This window comes from Orcinus orca, chromosome 19, assembly GCF_937001465.1.
Source record: "Orcinus orca chromosome 19, mOrcOrc1.1, whole genome shotgun sequence".
Taxonomy (NCBI): domain Eukaryota; kingdom Metazoa; phylum Chordata; class Mammalia; order Artiodactyla; family Delphinidae; genus Orcinus; species Orcinus orca.
In genome coordinates, this window is record NC_064577.1 from 8,292,655 (window position 1) to 8,314,317 (window position 21,663).

At 56.7% G+C, this 21,663-nt stretch overlaps 1 protein-coding gene across 9 annotated transcripts in view; it reads left to right on the forward strand.

Moving 5' to 3' along the window:
* The window catches only part of SGSM2 (small G protein signaling modulator 2), a 37,667-nt gene extending 19,493 nt beyond the window's left edge, over positions 1 to 18,174 (forward strand). For 5 of the 9 annotated variants that reach the window (XM_004267046.3, XM_033423251.2, XM_033423254.2 and 2 more), the window contains 22 exons: positions 31 to 193; positions 471 to 632; positions 893 to 960; positions 1,058 to 1,203; positions 1,524 to 1,658; positions 2,180 to 2,304; positions 2,721 to 2,788; positions 2,931 to 3,091; positions 3,233 to 3,359; positions 4,902 to 5,036; positions 9,733 to 9,886; positions 10,624 to 10,688; positions 10,796 to 10,941; positions 11,458 to 11,586; positions 11,837 to 12,019; positions 13,675 to 14,052; positions 14,291 to 14,415; positions 14,850 to 14,932; positions 15,097 to 15,206; positions 15,625 to 15,721; positions 16,209 to 16,376; positions 16,571 to 18,174. In XM_004267046.3, the coding sequence (XP_004267094.1) occupies positions 31 to 193; positions 471 to 632; positions 893 to 960; positions 1,058 to 1,203; positions 1,524 to 1,658; positions 2,180 to 2,304; positions 2,721 to 2,788; positions 2,931 to 3,091; positions 3,233 to 3,359; positions 4,902 to 5,036; positions 9,733 to 9,886; positions 10,624 to 10,688; positions 10,796 to 10,941; positions 11,458 to 11,586; positions 11,837 to 12,019; positions 13,675 to 14,052; positions 14,291 to 14,415; positions 14,850 to 14,932; positions 15,097 to 15,206; positions 15,625 to 15,721; positions 16,209 to 16,376; positions 16,571 to 16,659 (3,017 nt within the window). In that variant the 3' untranslated portion in view covers positions 16,660 to 18,174. Of the gene's footprint in view, position 1; positions 194 to 470; positions 633 to 892; positions 961 to 1,057; positions 1,204 to 1,523; positions 1,659 to 2,179; positions 2,305 to 2,720; positions 2,789 to 2,930; positions 3,092 to 3,232; positions 3,360 to 4,901; positions 5,037 to 9,732; positions 9,887 to 10,623; positions 10,689 to 10,795; positions 10,942 to 11,457; positions 11,587 to 11,836; positions 12,020 to 13,674; positions 14,053 to 14,290; positions 14,416 to 14,849; positions 14,933 to 15,096; positions 15,207 to 15,624; positions 15,722 to 16,208; positions 16,377 to 16,570 lie in introns of those variants that run through there. The other 4 variants (XM_004267047.4, XM_033423252.2, XM_033423253.2 and 1 more) reach the window with 3 other exon arrangements.
* The last annotated feature ends 3,489 nt before the right edge of the window (positions 18,175 to 21,663 follow it).

The window sequence follows — 21,663 nt, forward strand, 5'->3', positions numbered from 1 at the left end:
GGCTCAGCTGCTGCTCCCGTTGTGGCCCAGGTGCGGTGGAGGTTTGCCTCCTGCATCAGCTGAGGCGCCGTGCCGCCGGCTTCCTGCGCAGTGACAAGATGGCAGCCCTGTTCACCAAGGTGGGGAAGGCGTGCCCGGTGGCTGGGGAGGTGTGCCACAAGGTGCAGGAGCTGCAGCAGCAAGTAGAGGGCAGGTGAGCCCTGAGCCAGCCCCTCCCGTGCCTCCCTTCTGCTCTTTCCATTTGCTGTTTCTTGCAGGGCCTCACCTCTCGGATGACGGGCCAGCCTAAGGGTGGGGGTGGGGGTGGCCCTTTCAGGCACAAGGTCCTGTCCACCACCTCCAACCCCCCATCCCAATCAGTCCTCTGGGTTCTTGTCTTGCAGCTCCAAACTCCGCTCCCAGTGCCACCAGTCTGCGATGAGGCTTACCCCCAAGCCCTCCCACTCCTGAAGCCCACCCCCTCTTTGCAGGAAACCCTTGGCGGGCAACCGGGAGACCCAGCAGAGACAGGGCTCTGCCAGTGGGAAGGCCCCAGCCCTCAGCCTGCAGGCCTTGAAACACATATGGGTACGCACAGCGCTCATCGAGAAAGTGCTGGACAGGGTCGTGCAGTACCTGGTGGAGAACTGCAGGTGACTGCCCCTCCCTGAGCCCACCCCTCCCTGTGCTGGACTGCCCACCACAGTCCATGGGCATGTGCCATCCCCCCGTAGCATCCCGAAAGCAGAGACCACACCAGGCACCCCCAAAGCTCAGTCCTTGTGGACTCGTTTCTTCTTGGTAACTGACATGAATTTGATCCTTGTGGGAATGTATCTCCTTGGTGAGCTTGACGGCCATGGAATGAGTTCCGGAGCCCCAGTGGTCGCCCTGTCTGTCTCTCCCCTGGCAGCAAGTACTACGAGAAGGAGGCGTTACTGGCAGACCCTGTGTTTGGCCCCATCTTGGCCTCTCTTCTAGGTAAGCCTAGTAGCAGACAGGCCTGCTCTGGGCCAGTGGGGGCTCCAGGGCAAGTGCTGAGGGGGCACCCCTGAGCTGGCTGTCCCTGTCTCCACAGTGGGACCCTGTGCCTTGGAGTACACCAAGCTCAAGACAGCCGATCACTACTGGACCGACCCCTCGGCTGATGAGCTGGTCCAGAGGCACCGTATCCGGGGTCCCCCGAATCGCCAGGACTCCCCTGCGAAGCGCCCAGCCCTAGGAGTAGGTGTCACTCTTCCCACCCTGTGCTCACCCAGGACATGCCCCTGGGCCTTTGGGGAGGAGCAGCTGGGCTGTGTGCTCCTGGCAGATATAGGCTGGGCCTCGGAGATGCCCAGGGTAGTGGCCACCCCAGGAGAGCCTTTTCCCCACACTGGCGCTCACATAAATGCCAGGAGCACAGAGCTGGTTCGTGGCTGAGAGCAAACTGGGGACAGGAAGGACCCTTGGGGTCAGCTAGAGAGGGTCTGCAGGGAGGCCTGGGGCTGACCCCCACGGCTGACTTCCTGGGGCTGAGAGCAGAGCCGTGACTTTGTGCGCAGATCCGGAAGCGGCACTCAAGTGGCAGCGCATCGGAGGACAGGCTAGCTGCCTGCGCCCGTGAGTACGTGGAATCCCTGCACCAGAACTCGAGGACACGGCTGCTCTACGGCAAAAACAACGTGCTGGTACAGCCGGTAGGAGAGCCTGACGCCCGGCCCTCCTCTCCCTTTTCCAAAGGCACCAAGACCTCCAGCCACATTCGTGCCTTTTCCCAGGGGCTTGACTAGAGAGAAGGGGGAGAAGGGCCCCACCCGCTACTTCACTGTTTCATAGCCTCACGCCCAGCCTTGAGCTGGCAGGAGCCAGGAATGGCATCTGCTCTGGCCAGCTGAGAACCAGGCCGTCTGGGAGTAGGAATGTCAGCCAGCAGGCAGGGTGAATGCCCAGCTTGGGTATGGCTGGCCCGGACACGCCTGGCATCCAGGAGGCTGACAGGACAGAGCCAGTGGCCCCAGGCCAGCCAGGGGAAGGAGGCACCCACATCTGCGTGTGGCACGTGATGCCCCCTACTTCCTCCTGGCCCCCAGTCCAGGATCCTGTGACTGGCCTGGCCTGGCCTCCCTGCATGCACCTGGAGCTCCTTTTCCGTAGGCCATCCCCAGTAGCCTCTCAGGCCCTCATCTTCTCCGTCTTCTGGTGTGTCTGCTCCCTGCAGAAGGGGGACGTGGAGGCTGTCCCTGGCTACCTCTCCCTGCACCAGTCCTCAGGCAGCCTGACTCTGAAGTGGACCCCCAACCAGCTCATGAACGGGACTCTGGGGGATTCCGAGCTGGAAAAGAGGTGGGGGCTGTGGGACTTCCTCCAAGGAGCCTCGCTCCCGGGCGGGGGATGGTGAGACCCAGCCTGCTCCAGGGGGCAGGGCTCACTCCTTATCCAATGCCAAGAATTGCAGGGGGAGGCAGCCTGGACAGGTTCCCGAGCTCTCTAGGACTGAGCCGGGCCTGGGCACGGAGAGGTTTGCCTGAGCCAAGCTCTGGGCAGCTGAAACTGCCAGGCTCTGTGCCATGAGGACAGCGTGGGGCCCAGAGGGACAAGGTGGCTGGCCGAGGTCACATTCTCGGCTGCGGTCAGGGTACTAATAGTAGTACCCTGAATACTACTATTCCGGGTAGTCTCACGGGTGTCGGGGCCGGGAGATGAGGAAGGTGGGATGGCAGGTCTTGGGACACAGCGACACCAAACTGGTTCCTTTCCAGTGTTTACTGGGACTACGCCCTTGTTGTGCCCTTCAGTCAGATTGTCTGCATCCACTGCCACCAGCAAAGTGAGCCTCCCCTGTCCTGGGCACAGGGGTGAGGGGAGAGAGCCTGCGCCGTGTACGGACTTCCTGTCCCCCTCCTTCCGTCCCCACGCTCCCACCCCACTGTCCTCCTACCCAGCCTCACTGGCCCACATTCACCCCCCAGAGAACGGCGGCACCCTCGTGCTGGTGAGCCAGGATGGCATCCAGAGGCCACCACTGCACTTCCCGCAGGGGGGCCACCTGCTGTCCTTCCTGTCCTGCCTGGAGAACGGGCTTCTGCCTCGAGGACAGCTGGAGCCCCCACTCTGGACCCAGCAGGGGAAGGTACCTCGGGGCTTGGGAGGCTCTGGGTGAGGGGGTGTGTGGGGTGGGTTCTCCGCCCACCTGCTGGCCTCCCGTCCTTTCCCCACACGGAGCTCTTAGGAGCAGCCTAGCGGGGCTGACCACCCACCCCTCTCCCCGCAGGGGAAGGTGTTCCCCAGGCTACGGAAGCGCAGCAGCATGCGGTCCGTGGATGTGGAGGACGTGGGCTCGGGGCGGGCCACCGACTACGTGTTCCGGATCATCTACCCTGGCCACAGGCACGAGCACAGTAAGTGTCCCAAACGTCACTCGTGGAGGAAGAGAGAGGTGGGGGCGTAGTGTCACCCAGGGGGCCGCGGGCAGGGTCCACTGCCCAGGGCCGGTTAACCCAGGCAGGTCTTTACTCAGCCTCTCACCGGACCGTCCCCCCCGCAAATCATCCCTCGGAGAAGTGGCCTCTTGTCTACCTAGCTGTCTTCTCCCCACCTCATGACCCCAGGCTCTCGGCTCAGCCGATCCAGGTGTCGCTGTACAATATTCTCTTGGTCATCCTTTCATGCCCTGCCCCAGGGAAAACATGGGGTGAGGCTACACATAGAAGGTGGAGAACTCTTGGTTTCTTTTCAGCCTGCCGCCTGACCCCCACAAGGCGGCCTGGGTGCAGGGTCAGCGCGTCTTTATAGATGGTGCAAATTGTTCACTGACTCTGCTAGAGCCAGAACCCTCCCCCAACCAGCTACTGACGAGGGGAGCATTAGCAGGAGTAGGGGGGCATCTGGGGTGAGATTTGGAGCTGCAGTGGGAATCTGTGGGGCCAGGAGTTGAAAGGTGACTTGACCCTCATGGGTCCTGCCCCACGTGGACATAACCCCTCTGGGCCCCAGGGGGCTTGTCCATAGGCATCTACCAAGACACGAGCTCCCTTTCTGGTCAGAGCACTGCTGTTGCCCATAGGTTTCTCCAGGCCAGAATGGCTGATCTCGGGGATAAGGTCATGGAATTTGCCAGCCCAGAGCATTTATTGCCAGCCAGACCACCTGCTCCCAAAATGCGCTAACTCGTGCCAATAAGCTGTCGACAAGTTGTCTCCGTATTAGTGGACAGATTGCCCAGACTGCAAACACACAGCCACAGCGCGAGTTCTCTGTTACCAGGCTCGGAGGGCAGGAGACCTGGGGCCCCCTTCCCTCCCAGGAGTGCCTGATGAAGAGGAGGCTCAGCTTTGGCCGGAACGTGTTTGCAGACCTGGCCTTTAACCTCAGGCTCTTGCTTGCCTCAGATTTTGTAGCTTCCACTTGCCCTCTTCAAGCCTTGGTACTTCCCAGTTCCAGTCACTTCAAGGAGCTGAAGCCCAGCGGGGTGACCCAGGCTCCTGGAGAGCAGCTCTGGGAAGCCCTTAGAAGGTCGGGTTTATAGTCTGAAGCGGGGGATTTGGGGTAACCCTCAGATGTGGTTCAGCTTGACCATGACACGAGCCTAAGAGTGACTGGGATCCACCTGCCAGCAGTCATGCCCCGCCTCGGCCAGGGCTGGGGAGTCCCTGTCTTTCACTACCCTGGCGCCCCCATCAGTTCTCTCTCTTCTGTTCTTCCTAGAGAGGGCATCCTCCAAGAGTGGAGCTCTGGAGCTGCCGCTGGGTCCTCACCTTCTTCCATACTTTGCCCAGTAACTCATCTAAAGACTCTCAGGTCCCCCCTTCCCCTCTTCCATGCCCTGCAGGCTCAAGGTGACCCAGACTCCATTCTGCTCTCCCTAAGGAGGGAGTGCGGACCCTCCTGCCCCGGGACTAGGGTCCTCATGCCTCTGCATCTCTGCTATTCTTTTTGAGCAGTCACTATTAACTACCACCACCTAGCGGCCAGCCGCGCGGCCTCGGTGGACGATGATGAGGAAGAGGAGGATAGACTACACGCGATGCTCTCAATGATCTGCTCGCGGAACCTCACAGCTCCCAGTCCGATGAAAGGTTTTTATCCCTCCCCCTCTCCCTGACCCACCCCGTCCTCCCGCCCCACCCCCCTGGGCCCACCTGCCACCCACCGCAGGGGCTCAAATGGCAGTGTTGGCATTATGGGACTTGCACCCAGAAGGCAGATCAGGGAGGGTGGAAGGAGGTGCTGGCAGGAGGGGACAGTACAAAATGCAGTTGACTCTGGGCTCCCCATTGAACGTGAGGAGAGGGCTTTGCACCCGAGAGGGAAGAGATCGACTGGTGGGAAGGTCTGATTATCTGGTTCCCTGTTGGAAAGGAATGGCTCTCTGAGAGCCCTGTTCCCACTCTGGAGGGGTCATGCTGGCAAACCCAGGACAGTGTTTCTTTCTCTCCTGCTGGCTGGGAAGACGGGCCCTGTGCCTCTGACTCCTGACTTAACGGAAACAGGACAGAAGTACCAGGCCCCTCTTTAGCAGGGGTAGGGGCTGGACGGCTCATGGGGACAGGAGTCAGCTGTGGTCAGGTGAGGGGTCAGGGTCACCATGGAAAGAGACCCGGGGCTCAGTTCACCCAGCTGGTACTTCAGCATGAAATCTAGAAATATCTGTGCCAAGGATACAAGACAGGTGTGTTCCCGCCCTCATGGACCTGACTCCAGGGTTACCGAGGCCCCCTCATTGGAAATGACAGGACAGTGCCCACAGCTCCTCTGTCCACCACTCAGTGCAGAGCTAGACTTGTAGAGAGGGACTGGTCAGGGGACCAGTGAAGGCCAGGCCCAGGTGCTCAGGGAAGATTGCTTCTGAAGGGCCGAGGCCACCTGTCTTGGAGTTTAGGGGAGGCTCCCCACCCCCACCATTCCCATGCCACAGGTGAATTTCTTTTTCTTCATTAAAAGTATTTATTGTCCATATAGGAGCTAGCGGGAAAGGCTTCGTCTCTCTTTCCTATACTCTAAGAATGACCAATTAAATATATAATCCCCAACCTTTTAGGAGATGAGGGTAGGGTTTATACAACAAGTAGGAGAAGAAAGTTAAGACACCATTGTCCAGAATGAAGTGTCAACCCATCTCTATTTCATCAGACCTTAATGCAAACATGGAACCCTTTGATCCAATTGCCCTACCAAAGCACCTTGGTGCAGGGGGCATGACTGCTATCCATAGCCACGTCCAACTGCAGACATTACAGCCAACGCGCGGAAGTCAATAGATTTCTATTAAATACACACACACACACACACACACACACACACACACACACATACACATACACCACACCCCTAATTTCAGCTTCTTTTAAATATTGGAACATTGAATTTGTGAGGCAGATTATTACAGTAATATCTTCCAATTTGTTTATGCCTCCCTGAATCCATTTGAATAATTCCCTACCATTCTTCTAACTAATTTATTTTTATTTTTAATTTTTTAAACCATTTTTTAAATTGAAGTATAGTTAATTTACAATTTTTTTTTAATTTTATTTTTTTTTGCGGTACGCGGGCCTCTCATTGTTGTGGCCTCTCCCGTTGCGGAGCACAGGCTCCGGACGCGCAGGCTCAGCGGCCACGGCTCACAGGCCCAGCCGGTCCGCGGCATATGGGATCCTCCTGGACCGGGGCACGAACCCGTGTCCCCTGCATCAGCAGGCGGACTCAACCACTGCACCACCAGGGAAGTCCCTAATTTACAGTGTTGTGTTAGTTTCAGGTACACAGCAAAGTGATTCAGTTATATATATATATTCTTTTTCAGATTCTTTTCCATTATAGATTTTTACAAGATATTGCATATAGTCCCCTGTGCTATACAGTAGGTCCTTGTTGTTTATTTTATATATAGTAATATATATATATGTTAATCCCAAACTCCTAACTTATCTCTCCCCTCTGCCCCTGGCCACAGATTAATTCCTTCTCCCCTTTCCCTTCCCCTACAGGGGGCGTCTAGGAATATGTGACACTCTCCTTATGCTTCCACAAAATTCTACCAAAGAACCCAGTTCCTTAGCTCAGCCACCAAGCCTGTAATGGGCGACCAAGTCCACAGCCTAGAACACACCTAGCACACCCTCAGCACAACTGCCAACTGCCCCCTTACCCATCACATTCCTGTCCTTGTGCCGGCCCTCGCTCCCAGCCCTTCCAGTGGGACCTGCAGGCCAGCTGGTGGGAACTCGGGGGAGCCTCCTCACTTGTCATGTGTTTTGCCTGCCACCTGGTTCCTTGCAAACCTGGGCTTGAGGCTGATGTTTATTTCCAGGTTAGCTGACTTGGAGCCGTGTGGGGAAGCTAAGCCAGGAGAGCCAGGGAGCCCCTTCTGGCCCCACAAATTATAGTCAGGCTGGAGGCTGTGGTGGGGTGGGAGTCCCAGTAGAGCCCCTAATTAGTGGACCTGGAGACAGGAAGCCATCCCTGGCTGCTCTTAAGAGCTGAGGCCTCCAGGGTCAGAGAAACTTACAGGGTCCAGAGGCCTCGGGGCTTGTTTGGGCATCCTCTTGGGGAACTCAGGGGTCAGACCGACCCAGTGTGTAGCCCCTGGGACCCCAGCACTTGAGAAAGGGGAGGAGGTGTGGAAGCAGAATCAGCAGGTGGCTGGGGAGATGGTATGGGAGCCCCCGTCTCCACTCCAGTCCGTAATGACAACACTGTTGAGTCCGTTCTGCTAGCCGTTGCTTTCCAGGCCTGCGACATGCGTGACTTGTGCATGTGAATCAAGTGGCGGGTGTCCAGACTCTCCTTCCCCCCCTCTCCTCCTTTTCCCGCTGCCTTCCCACAGAGCAGAGATGCTGTTCACTCTAATTCTGCTCCAGGCCAGGCACCTTTCACTCGGAGTCTTAGGGGCTGTGGGGTTCAATCACCCTAATTGTTTTGCTTCAAACTTTCCTCACGCTCAGAGGAGAGAGTCAGAGTCAAAGCTGGCCCGGCAGACCCCCGTCCAGCCTGCTGCCCCTCGCCCAGTCACTCCAGAGCTCCAGCTGTCTGCACTGGGTTAATTCAGAGATGCAGTGTTCAATGCTGGCTGGTTCAGCTCCTTCCTGGAGAATTAAGGTGAAGAGCATTGACCCAGGAGTCTGCCTTGGTTGGGCCCTGCTTTCTGGGCATGAACTCGTTTCCCTGTGTGCCCACCCTCTGCACCTGGCAACCCCCTGCCTGCCCGCCTGCTACCTGCTGCCTACCTGGCTGGGCCTGCTCCTGCCACACACACCGCCCGCCCACCCCACCCCCCCGGCTCCTCCCACCACTGGCCTCTCTCCTGCCTGCTGCAGGGGCCTGAGCTGGGCTCCTGCCCCATCCCACCTGCATTTGCCCCCTCCTTCTTCTTCCCAGAGTCTCAGGCATGGCTTGCAACCCCTCACTCCCAGAGCCGCAGCCCCTCCACACCAAGTGTGTTCCCTTAATTTGCCTCCTGGTGGAGCTGAAGGGCCAGATATCTAAAAATCCCAGCCGTGGGTCTGGGGAGAGAGCCCTGGGGCCAAGACAGGGCAGCCCCTGAGGGGACTGGAGGGGGTCAGCTCAGCCCTCCCCACCAAGGCACACCCAGAGCTGGAGTCTGGCTCCCACAAAAACCAGGCCTAGGTCTGCTCCAGACTCATAGCAGGCCAGGGCCCAGGCCATAATTCACAGAAAAGAACTACTGCTTGAAAGAAGTCTATCACACACACAGCTCTCTCTCTTTCCTTGTCTTCTTCACTCTTCTCTTTCTCTCCCTCCTTCCTGGCGTCATCTCCTGGTCCTTTCACTTTCTGCCCTTACTGTGCTTCATCTTTGTGGCTCACTGGACCTGCCAGAGTCCCCCACGAGGAGTGCCTGCCCCACGTGGGCCTTCGAAGCTCTCAAGGGTCTTGAGTTCTGATTCAGCCTAGCTGGGCCGGCTGAGGAGGCTTGCTCTGCTGTGGTGTAAAACTGTCCAAGGAGCTGTCTTCTGAGGCTGCACCGGGCACATTCTTCTGGATGGTGGAACGTGCATGCCCAGCTGCCACCCTCATCCCCCCAGTGGCCCGGCAGCCCTGGAACCTTTGCCCTTCCTGCCAGTTCACCTGCGTGTTTGCAGAAGGCCACCATGCAGTGCAGTCAGGCTAGGCAAGGATGGAGAACTCACCCACTGCTGCGAACTTGGGGGCACCTGGCCTGGGCAGGGAGCACTGCTCCTGCTTAGCCACTGGCCACCAGGTCTAGAACCCTCGGGGATGAGGTCTGTGGACCAGGACTGGTGGCTCAGGGGTCCTTCAGGGGCTTTGATCAGTGGGCGCTCCTGGCATGGGAAGGTTCAAAGTTTGCAATGTTTCAGGCACCTTCCTGCACATCCCAGAGTTTGCCCAAGAGGACCAGGCTGAATCCTGGAAGGCCAAGGCGGCTGGCAGCATTTCAGAGAGCTCAGGCTTTTCTTGTTCCTTCTTTTTTCTTCTCCCTCTAGAAAAACAAGTGTCTATTCCATTGCTTATAGCAAGATGGAGAGAATAGACACAATCATCCATGACTCAGTGAAAGTATCTTACCACGTTCAGAAAGACTAGGTGGACGCTGGGAAGTGTCAGGCGCCCTCTCTCTCCACCACTTCCAACTCTGGGCTCTGGACCCTGGGCCAGGCAGGCACCACCCCTCTGGTTTTCCACCAAAGGGTGACTTCATGCTGCAGCTCTGGGCACAGAGGTGGGCATGCTGCAGGGTACTTGGGGGAGGAGACCTGCCGGGCCCTGACCATGGCCCCATTCCTGCCCTCAGATGCTGGCGACATGATCGAGATGCAGGGCTTTGGACCCAGCCTGCCAGCCTGGCACCTGGAGCCCCTGTGCAGCCAGGACTCCTCCTGCCTCTCCTACTCCACCAGCAGCTCCCCATACGTATCCCCCAGCCACTGCAGCTGTGTCCCCGACCGGTGAGTGGGTGTGTCCATCCGTGTGTATGTGTCCGTCTGTCCTTTGGGGCTGTGTCACTCGCCTGAAGGGTGATCTCTAGTTGGACACACCTGGGTTCGAAGTTCATTTCTGCTCCCCATGTGACTTTGACAAGCGGCTGAGTCTCTCTGAGCTTCTCCATGTCTGAGCCTCAGTTTCCTCCTCTGTAAGATGGGGATAATACCCCCTTCTCCCTAAGGTACTTGTGAGGACTGAATGAGGTCTATGACCCACGTGAGTGCCCAGCGCTGTGCCTGGCACAGAGCAAGTGCTCAGTACCTGGAGCTCCCCAGGTGGACCTGGATCCTGCCGTCAGGCTGCCGTCTGAGGACACTCAGCAGGTATCTGGGCATCTGCCACGTGCCAGGAACAGCGTGTGAATGGCATTTGCGTGAGGGTCACGTGCCCACACTTGATGCTTGCTGACGGCTTTTTCACCAGTTGCGCCTGTTGACCCTCGGATGGCTCTCTCCATTTTCACATGAGGAAACCAAGATTCACTAACGTGAAGTTAGTTGCCCAAGATCCCCTGGGTGGTTGGGGGCCAGGCTGGGCCCCCAGCAGCTCTACCCAGGGTAGCTGGCAGGGCCAGGGAGCCCTTGACATGCTTCTGGGTTGTAGATCCGGCTCCCTGCGCCACCCGCCCTCTGAGCCAGAAGGTCCTTCCTTCTCACGCTTCCCTCCAGAGGAGCAGCCCTGAGTCAGGTTGATTCCACAGGTTGCCCCTCAGGCTGCTGTGTGAGAGCATGAAGAGGCAGATCGTGTCCCGGGCCTTCTATGGCTGTGAGTGTGGGGTGAGGTGGGGCCGCAGGGGGTGGGAGCAGGGGCAGGGGGAGGCACCGGGACAGAGGGTCACGGCCTCCCGGCTCCCCCCGCCCCCCCCCCCACAGGGCTGGCGTACTGCCGCCACCTGTCCACGGTGCGGACCCACCTGTCAGCGCTGGTGCATCACAACATCATCCCACCCGCCCGGTCACCGGGGGCCTCGGGGGGCCTCACCAAGGACATGTGGAGCAAGTATCAAAAGAACGAAAAGGTGCATGCTCTGGGGTGCCAGGGACCGAGGCCGGCTCGAGGGGCTGGGGGCCAGCAGGGAGCGCAGACCAGCCTGCTCTGTGAGTGGCTTTCACAGACTGCATGGGCGTTCAGGTAAAAGGTGGTCCAGGGTCAGAGGTGACAGGCCAGGACTGATGGCCTTGGAGTGCCTGGGTCAAGGTAGAGCCTCACAACTAGTCCTGTGGGTTTCCACAGGAAGGGGACTGGACAGGAAGTCCATTCTGCTTCTGCATTACTCCACGACCTTGAGGAAACCCCCTCGTCTCTCTGGGCTCCTTTTCTGCCCTGGAAGGAAGCAGGGTTGAAGTAGATCTGCATCCAGCTCTAGTCTGGGGGCAGGGAGGATGTGACGGTCCCATAGCTGGGTTTGCCTGGGTTTCAGCAGAGTGACCAAACGAATCACCGTCCCCAGCCCCAGCTCTCAGGGCATGGGGTCGCCGAGCTGGGCTGCAGAGACTGCAGGGGCTGCATAGTCTTCCCCCCCTGGGTCCCTCAGAACTACAAGGAACTGGAGCTGCTGCGGCAGGTTTACACTGGTGGCGTGGAGCACGAGATCCGCAAGGACGTCTGGCCGTTTCTGCTTGGCCACTACAAGTTTGGCATGAGCAAGAAGGAGATGGAACAGGTAAGGGGAGCCTGTTCCCCATGGGGGTAGGGAGATGGGGAGCCAGGCCATGGGAAGCAGGGAGGGGGCCTCAGAAACCTCAGCCTCTTCCCAGCCAGAAAGGAACAGGGCAGAGGAAGATGTTAGCAGGGGGGCCCCACTGTCTTCACCCCGAGGCCCGACCCTAGTCTCCAGCTGTCCCAGGAGGACAGCTGCAGAGGAGGACCTGGTGCACCCCTCCCACCATGGTCACGCTGTGGTCTGAGTACAGGTGGACACAGTGGTGGCAGCGAGGTACCAGCGGGTGTTGGCGGAGTGGAAGGCCTGCGAGGTGGTGGTGAGGCAGCGGGAGCGGGAGGCTCACCCAGCTACGCTCACCAAGTTCTCCTCAGGCAGCAGCATCGACAGCCACGTGCAGCACCTCATCCACCGAGACTCCACCATCAGCAATGATGTGAGCCCGAGGGGACCTGGGGGCCGGGGGCGGGGCCACCAGCGCTGTAGGCCTGCCCTCTAGTGTTCGCTGGCAGTGGAGCCCTGGAGAACAGCTTAGTGCGTCTGGGTCTCATTTTCTTCCACTGAAAAATGGGATGACGGTCCCCTGCTGCCCACTTCTCTGGGTGTTGCAGGAATAAAATGACATGGCGCGCTGTGTTCTGTTCTAATGGACTAGCAGAGGGGGATAAATTTATGGGGCATTAGGGAGGCTCTCCCTCTTTGTAGAGAGAGCTGAAGGCTAGGAATGGGCCTCCCTAGGTTCTAGTCCTAGGTCCACTAGTGACAAGATGAGTGACTTCTCTTCCCATCTCTGGGCCTCAGTGCCCCCTCTCAGCTCTACTCTCCTCTGATTGCAGAAGCTCCTGCAAGAGCTGTTGGCCAGAGACCAGGGGAGCACTTAACAGCAGTCCCACCTTATAGAGTTGACTATGCAAAGCCAGTTCACAGCCTGTGTGGTTCTTCTGGCCTCACCCCTGACTTTTAGGTGAACATAAAGTCCCAAACTATGGCTGCTGGGCCCAACCAGAACTGATAAGTTTCAGTTTTCAGGACATTGTTTCATTAACTTACGTTTTTTCTTTAAAATTGCCTCTTTAGATAGTGTATATTCTTGTTACTTAACTCCTTACTAATACTAACAGATAACTCAAATTGGAGCAAGACTTAAAGAAATATAACCAAGGTACACTCTCCTTTCCATGGGCTTTGTTCTTAATCCCCTATTTGTGAACATAACACTCTTTCTGCTTTGGGTTTTGTAAAATCCTGAGTCTGTACCAATGCCCCAGCTGCTTAGCTTATGGACTCAAGTATCCTTTCTCACTGGCACTATTCTGAGGCTCTGAATTGCCTCAGAATCATGGCCGTACCTGACACTAACCGAACAGTGCTTCACGCTTCTTGCCCAAAGTGAAAAGTCTTTTTAAGCATTCCCTTCCCTACATAGTCCAAATAGAAAAACAAAACGAAACAAAACTGTATGTATGTGTCTCTTCTTTTCCCTGTGACTTACCTGTGGGAGTGTGGACTGTTTCAATCAGTAGAATATGTTTCTTTTCACTTCTTACCTCTCCTCAGTTTGTCTGCAGCTAATATAACCGATTAGGTACTTGCTAGAGAGGTTTCCTGCCTTCTACAGAACATTCAGTACTGAAAATAAGGAAGAACTTATTTTTCCTAACCCCTCCAGTTGCCGCATCCATAGGCTGCCCCAGAGGCCACACCAAAGACACTATGGAAGCTGTCCTGACCCGAGGCAGCCTCATGACTTCTGTGTTTGTAGAGTGACACTTACGCTGGCCATCGAGCGTCCAGGCCTCCGGTTCCCCTTCTTCCCTGCAGCAGCCACAGGAAGCGCTTCACACTTTTTCTCACCAGTGTGAGACCAGATGGGGCTGGAGACGGTGTTTTCATGTTTTCCTGGAGCCTGGTCAGCTGGGTCACAGGGGGCACTTGGCACCCGGGGGGAGGCAGCGCTAGAGGCCATGGGGTGGGAGTAGGGGTGTGAGGAGACTTCTCCATCCCTCTCAGCTCTGACCCGGGAAGGAGATGCCGAGCTGAGGGACGGTGCTGGAGTGCAGGTGTGAGCCCCGCCACCTTTGCCCCCACCAGGTGTTTGTCTCTGTGGATGACCTGGAGCCTCCAAGGCCCCTGGGCCCCGAAGATCCCAGACCAGAGCCTGAGCAGGGGGCGGGGGCCGGGCCCACTGGCAGCACCATGGTGGAGCAACCGTCGGTGGAGTTCGACTCTCCAGACTCAGGACTGCCTTCCTCCCGCAATTACTCCGTGGCCTCGGGCATCCAGTCGAGCATAGATGAGGGCCAGAGCATGGGCTTTGAGGAGGAGAACGTAGGTGGGGAGGAAGGCTCTGACGGGCTGGTCCCTGCAGCCCAGGTCTCCAAGCCTCAGGACCCCAGCCAGGAGGCCTCGCGGGCCGGCGAGCTGGAGGCCGGGGAGGAGCTCGCCGCCGTGTGTGCTGCTGCCTACACTGTATGTGGTCGTTCCCCAGGCACTGCTCTCAGCGGTCCCAGAGGCTGGGGTTAGGGGCTGGTGGGGCAGAGGGTGGGGTGGCCTGGACTGTCCTGGAGGGAGGCACTGAGCCCATCTCTCAGCAACCCCACAGGACTCTGTCCTCTGAGTCCCTTGGTTCCCTGCCTTTGCTGCCTTCCTTTATTGGGGCATCACCTCCAGCCCCCAACTCACCCCTGAGGGCCCTCCGCTCCTCCAGATAGAATTACTGGACACCGTGGCCTTAAATTTGCACCGCATAGACAAGGATGTGCAGCGATGTGACCGCAACTACTGGTACTTCACACCCCCCAACCTCGAGCGGCTCAGAGACATCATGTGCAGGTGCCACTGTGGGGCTGGGCTCCGTGGGAGGCAGGGGCCCTGCTCTGTGAAAGGTTAGACCCGGCAGCGCCCTGCTCCCCTGCCCTGTCCCCGACTCACGCTCGGCTCCCTCCGTCTGCTGTGCCCCCCACCCCACCCCCTCGTCATTCTCGAGGTCTTTCAGATCTCAGCTTTGGCCATGCTTATCCAGGAAGCCTTAGAGGACCCCCACCCCGCATGTCAGGTGGTGATGGCCTGTCCAGTCTGTCTCCCTGAGCCCCTGAGGGCCTTGAGGACAGAGGCTGTGGGTGGTTCGCCGTTGTGCTCCAGTGCTTTAGGGTCGCAGAAAGTCTGACCTCTGGGGAGCAGGCTGCTCTAGGGGCTGTCTCCCCAGGAGTTCTGGGGGGGGAGGGGAGGATGGCGCACACCCACAGTGACTCTCCTTGGCATTTCAGCTACGTGTGGGAGCACTTGGACGTGGGCTACGTGCAGGGCATGTGCGACCTGCTGGCGCCCCTCCTGGTTGTCCTCGACAATGGTGAGGAGGGGGTGTTGGATTGGGCCTGGGCTGACCCAAACTGGAGAAAGGAAAAGGGGACGGCATGGTCTTCATGGGTGGGCATGTGAGCCGGCCCTGTCCCCCCTGCGGACTGAGGCTTTGGGGTCTCCTGCCTTGCCGGCCTCACGCCCACCTCCCCACAGACCAGCTGGCCTACAGCTGTTTCAGCCACCTCATGAAGAGGATGAGCCAGAACTTCCCCAACGGGGGTGCCATGGACGCCCACTTTGCCAACATGCGCTCCCTCATCCAGGTGAGGCTGGCAGCAGCCCGGGGGCAAGTGACCGGGCAGCGCTGGGCTTGTTCATCAATCCACGGGGAGACCGGGGAAAGCTCCCAAAATGTTTTTTACGTATGCGTAGTTTCTTTCATTAACGCCCCCACACACACCATTGTCAGCCTTACTAATTGAGGAGTGTCAGCGTGTGAACGCTTATGCTCGTGAAAGTTCTGGCGAGTAGCGCGGTTGATGATGAAATCACCCAGAATGTGGCATCATTCCAAAGAGTACATCCCAGAGAGACAGGTGGGGCTGCAGAGTGCAGCCTGGACGGGAGGGGCGGGAGCAGCTGCTAGGCAGCCAGGGAGGCCCCGCGGAGGGGCCCGGGCGGCAGGGCGCTGGGGAGAGGCAGCACGGGTTCAGTCTGGCTCCCGTTCTCCACTCAAAGCAGATCCTGGACTCAGAGCTGTTTGAACTGATGCATCAGAATGGAGACTACACCCACTTCTACTTCTGTTACCGCTGGTTCCTGCTGGATTTTAAGAGAGGTAAGAGGCGGGCTGGAGAGTGGGCCTGGGGTCAGGGGCGGTGGGAGGGCCCTCTTCCCCGAAGTCAGGGGTTCTCGACGCACACTGTATTTTAGAACCCCCTGAGGAGTCCTGGGCCCCACCCAGCCCCAGACTTCCTAAGTGTGGTGATTTTAAAAGCCATTAGGTGAGTCCACAGTGCAGCTAGGGTTGAAAATCACCCAAAGGCAATGGTTTTCAGAACCGTTTTCGAACCAAATCTTCCCGAGCACCAAGGCCTATAAAAGGCTGCTCTAGTGCGACGTGGCCTCTGCAGGAGGCCAACGTGCAGGAACTACAAGGGCAAAGGGTGGGGCCTTGGTCTGGGGCAGAGAACTGCTCTCCTGGAGCGGCTCCTGTGGTGGAGAGAGTCCCAGGACTCTGGCCCCTGGAGCTCTGTCTCGGCACGAGGCTCCGTCCAGAGGCCTGTGGACAGCCAGGCCCAGCCTCAGCCCCTCGCCGTCCCCAGAGCTGCCGTATGAGGATGTGTTTGCTGTGTGGGAGGTGATCTGGGCAGCCCGGCACATCTCCTCGGAGCACTTTGTCCTGTTCATCGCCCTGGCCCTGGTGGAGGCCTACCGAGAGATCATCCGTGACAACAACATGGACTTCACTGACATCATCAAGTTCTTCAACGGTAGGAGCCACTCGGCCATTCCGGCTGCCTCAGCAGGGCCGTGGGGGCCTCCACTCCTGGCCGGCACAGGGTCTGGGGGGCCCTCGGGAATACTGCCCCTGCCCCGTAAGCAGATGTGGCAGCGGAGCAGGGTGGGCAGGCCCAGGGCTCCTCCCAGACTGCCGCCCCCGCTCAGTTATCCATGTTCCCCCCAGAGCGGGCTGAGCATCACGACGCCCAGGAGATCCTGCGGATCGCCCGGGACCTCGTCCACAAGGTGCAGATGCTCATAGAGAACAAGTGAGGGCTGTGGCCAGGGGGCAGCAGCCCACCAGAGCCTGGGCTTCGGGCCCCTTTGGTCCCGCAGAGGGAGGTGCAGGCGCGGCAGAGCCAAGACTGCCCCAGCCCCCAGCTGACCCACCTGCCCAACTGTATTCCTAACAAAGCGCTTGTGAGCCTGGGATCGGACTCTGGGCAGTGCTGGCCCTTCAGGGCGAGTCAGGGGCCAGGATGCCCTCAGGTCAGGACCGGGGAGGGAGGGGTCAGCCTCAGGGAATGGCTGCCTTGGGGGACGCTTACCCTGCTCCCCTCTCAAACACCTGGGGATAGTCCCACTGCCACTGGCAGCCCCAGCCTGGACAGCTCCCCATGGCCTCTCCTGGGGCCCTGGAGAGTTAGGAGGGCTGTAGTTGCCTGGACCCTACCTGGGTGGGTCAAGGGGACTCTGTGCTGTATCTCTTCTGAGTGTCCCTCTGCAGGCCCCGTGCATGTGCACGCACCAGCCCCAGTTAGAGCAGCCGGAATGGCTGCCGGTTTGGGTGTGTGCCTTGGGGGCAGGAGACCTGGGCTGCGTTCCAGGCCCTCCCCTGAGACTGCGGGACAGCCCAACAACATGGGCCCTGGGTGGGAGCAACCCACCTCAGCAGCACTGCCACTGCCTTTGGCCACCCGAGGTGACCCCATGCACCACCACCCCCGGCCTATACAGTGCACCCATGTGTATCTGTAGTCTCAGTCTTACCGCCCTGCTCTTGCTTTATGCATTAGATGCATCCCCGAAAACTGTGTATCCGTGCTCCTTTTGCCAGCAGAATGACCTGGGATGTGGCAGAAGCACTCGCTCTCCAGGCTGATTCTTTAGGGAGGCAATCCTGTCATGGCCTCCTCTCAGGGACGGGCTCCAGAGCCTGGGGCAGCCCATTGCCTAGCCCAGGCATCTGCTGAGTCCCTGAGGTGGAGGGGAGGGTGCTTGGATCTCCCCAGCTTGTCTTTGGTGAGAAGCAAGGCTAGCTCTTCCTTCCACATGCTTCTCAGGATGCCGAGGACGCTAGGGACCCACAAACCCCCTTAGAGGACCCTCACTCGTGGAGGTGCTAGGAAGGGCCCAGCTCCTGACCCCAGGCCTAGTCACACTGCTTGCTCTGTCATCCCCACTTCCCGCCTCATCAATACATGCAGGATAGGCCTTGTTCTGGGGCCAGGAGGCCACTCTGCCCCGGGGTTGGGCCTGCCCAGCTATCACTAAGGTCTGGAGACTTCCTGCATTTGAGAAACATGAGAAAGGGCCCAGCCACCCCTCTGCATCCAGCACAGTCTCCCCAGCCCAGCCCTGCCCCGGGCACTGCACCACCTGTTTGGAGGCCAGCCTGCCCCATTGCCCACCCACCAGGTGAGTCCTTGGCCTCCACCAAGCACAGTGGCCGTTGTGTGCCTGCCTTAGTGACTCAGTGGTTTTTTGAGGAGCAGTGTGTGTATGTTTTTTGGCTCAGAAACTATACTCGTCAATGTAACAGACCAATAAACACAGCATTTGGCAATGCTTGAAGCTCTGGTGGCTATTTGTGGGCTGGCACTGGACCGTCAGTGTTTGTGTTGGGGAATTCTGTAAGCTCCGGATTGAGCGGTAAAGAGGGCCAGCCCCACAAGGCAAGGATGGTGAAAAGAGAGAACCAAAGCTTCCAGAAGAGAGGGGCCTTGGCTGTGGAATGGTCCAGGGTGATAGCCAGACTCTAAGTACCTAGAGAGTTGAAGTAAGTCAGAAAGAGAAAGGCCTAGGCTGACCAATGGCCTCTCCAGCCTCTGGATGGCATGTAAGTCCCTGCCCCGCCCCGCCCCTTTCCAGCCTTTCTGCCCCCTGAGCTGGAGCTTGATGGGGAACCTACAAGACCTCCCGGCCTCTCTGGCCTTGGCTCCAGCCCATTTAGCACTGTCTTTGAGATGCCCGCTTCAGGCGGGAGTGTGGAGGGTGTAGTGGCAGGAGAGGTCAAACTCACTGAGGCATGGAGAGTGCTGGACTCAAAGAGCAGGTTCCCATCTGCCTTCCCCCGCCTCAGAGGGCCACTGCCCCATCAGCCACAGTTCCAGAGAGGGCTGCAGTCACCAGCATGTTGTTTGGTGTAGAGGACACTAGCTTTCTGGGCACTAGGGCCTGCTGTCAACTCAGAGCTGCCCAGGCAAGGAAACCAGTTCACACCAGGAACCCTGTGGCCAGGACCTTATAAGCCCCCTCAAGGAAACTCCTCTCCACCCCCTAGCTGACCTTGTAGCCTGGAGCAATCAGAATTCCCTCTGCTGTAACATCTATTCATGATTAAAAACTCCTACCAAAGTAGGTATAGAGGGAACGTATCTCAACATAGTGAAAGCTATTTATGACAAACCCATAGTCAACGTAATACTCAATGGTCAAAAGCTGAAAGCCTTCCTGCTAAAATCTGGAAAAAGGATGCCCACTCTCACCTATTCTATTCAACACAGTATTGGAAGTCCTAGCCACAGCAATCGGGCAAGAAAAAGAAATAAAAAGTATCCAAATTGGAAAGGAAGAGGTAAAATTGTCAGTATATGCAGATAACATGATAACTATAGAGAGAGAACCCTAAGGACTCCACACAAAAGCTACTAGAACTGATGAACGGAAAGCCCAGAAATAAACCCACACACCTACGGCCAATTAATCTTCAATAAAGGAGGCAAGAGAATGGAGAAAAGACAGTCTCTTCAGCAAGTCGTGTGGTGGGAAAGCAGGACAGCCGCATGTAAATCAATGAAGTTAGAACACTCCTTCACACCACACACAAAAATAAACTCCAAATGGCTTCAAGACTTAAATATAAGACATGACACCATAAAACTCCTAAAAGAGAACACAGGCAAAACATTCTCTGACATAAATCATACCAATGTTTTCTTAGGTCAGTCTCCCAAGGCAATAGAAATAAAAGCAAAATAAACAAATGGGACTTAATCAAACTTATAAGCTTTTATACAGCAAAGGAAACCACAAACAAAACAAGAAGGTAACCTACGGACTGAGAGAAAATATTTGCAAATGATGCGGCCAACACAGACTTAATCTTCAAAATATACAAACAGCTCATACAACTCAACAACAAAACAACAACCCAATCGAAAAATGGGCAGAAGACCTAAATAGGCATTTCTCAAAAGAAGACATACAGATGGCCAATAGGCACATGAAAAGATGCTTAACATCGCTAATTATAAGACACATGCAAATCAAAACCACAATGAGGTATCACCTCACACAGGTCAGAATGGCCCTGGTTAAAAGGTCTACAGTCCAATGCTGGACAGGGTGTGAAGAAAAGGGAACCCTCCTATGCTGTTGGTGGGAATGTAGTTGGTGACGCCACTATGGAAAACAGGACGGAGGTTCCTCAGAAAACTAAAAATAGCGTTGCCATATGATCCAGCAATCCCACTCCTGGGCACATCTCCAAAGAAAATTCTGATTTGAAAAGATACATGCACTCCAATGTTCATAGCAGCACTATTCACAATAGCCATGCCATGGAAGCAACCTAAATGTCCACCAACAGATGAATGGATAAATAAAAGGTGGTACATGTATACAACGGAATACTACTCAGCCATTTAAAAAAATGAAATAATGCCATTTGCAGCAAAATGGATGGACCTAGAGATTATCATACTAAGTGAAGTCAGACACAGAAAGACAAATACCATGTGATATCACTTATACATGGAATCTAAAATTTGATACCAAAACAGACTCACATAGACAACAAACTCATGGTTGCCAAAGGGGAAGGGGGGTGAGGGAGGGATAAATTAGGAGTTTGGGATTAGCAGATACAAACTACTGTATACAAAAATAAACAACAAGGGACTTCCCTGGTGGTGCAGTGGTTAAGAATCCGCCTGCCAATGCAGGGGACACGGGTTCAATCCTTGGCTGGGAAGATCCCAAGTGCTGCAGAGCAACTAAGCCCGTGCGCTGTAACTATTGAGCCTGCTAAGCTCGTGCGCTGCAACAAGAGAAGCCAACGCAATGAGAAGCCTGCGCACCACAACAAAGAGTAGCCCCCGCTCACCACAACTAGAGAAAGCCCGCGCACAGCAACGAAGACCCAACGCAGCCAAAAATAAATAAAATTAAAAAATAAACAGCAAGGCCCTACTGTATAGCACAGGGAACTATATTCAATACCCTATAATAAACCATAATGGAAAAGGATATGGAAAAGAATGTGAAAGAATATCTACATGTATGTGTATATATATTTGAATTTACTGTACACCAGAAACTAACGTGACATTGTATGTAAATCAAGTATACTTGAAAAAAAAAATCCCTCTGCTGTGACACCACCTGAAAGTTCACCAAAGGCCCCTGATAACTTGCCTGGAAAGTGGCTGGTTCCTTCACACACTCCCACCTCTTCTCTGCTCCACCCAGAAGTGCTGGCACTCCCAGACCCCAGACTGAGCTTCTAGGGCCAGAGCGAATCCCACAGCCAAAACGATGGGTCTGCTGGGGGCTGTGTGTGGAAAGAAGTAGCAGGAAGCATGAGTAAGGTACTATAGCCCTCAGCTGAAACTGCGTCATCGCGGCCAGGGGTAGAGTCTTCATCTTTGTCCCCAGTGCTGGGCACAGCATCTGACACTCAGTTTACGTTAACCCTTACCCCAGGCCTTCCCTAAAGTGGAAGGGACCGACCACTTCCTGGAGCTACCAGCAGAGGGAGCAAGCATCTCACAAATGAAAGGAGCTGGCGGGTTGCAGGGTAGTGGGGAGGAGCACCGAGCCCGGCCTTTCTTGAGGTCGGGTCTTCAGAGAACGGGACCCTGCGGCATTGGTGGCCACCAGTCCCTTCCCCACGATGACATCCCCACGTGCATCCTCAGACCCACCCCAGGAAGAGAAGTTGAGTCAGTTGTCCGGGCTGCAGCTGGGAGCGGGGCAAGTGTCAGGGAGTTAGAGCAGTGGCCTGGCTGGTCTACAGCTTAGCCCAGCTGACTGCTCCCTGATCTCACTCTCCCT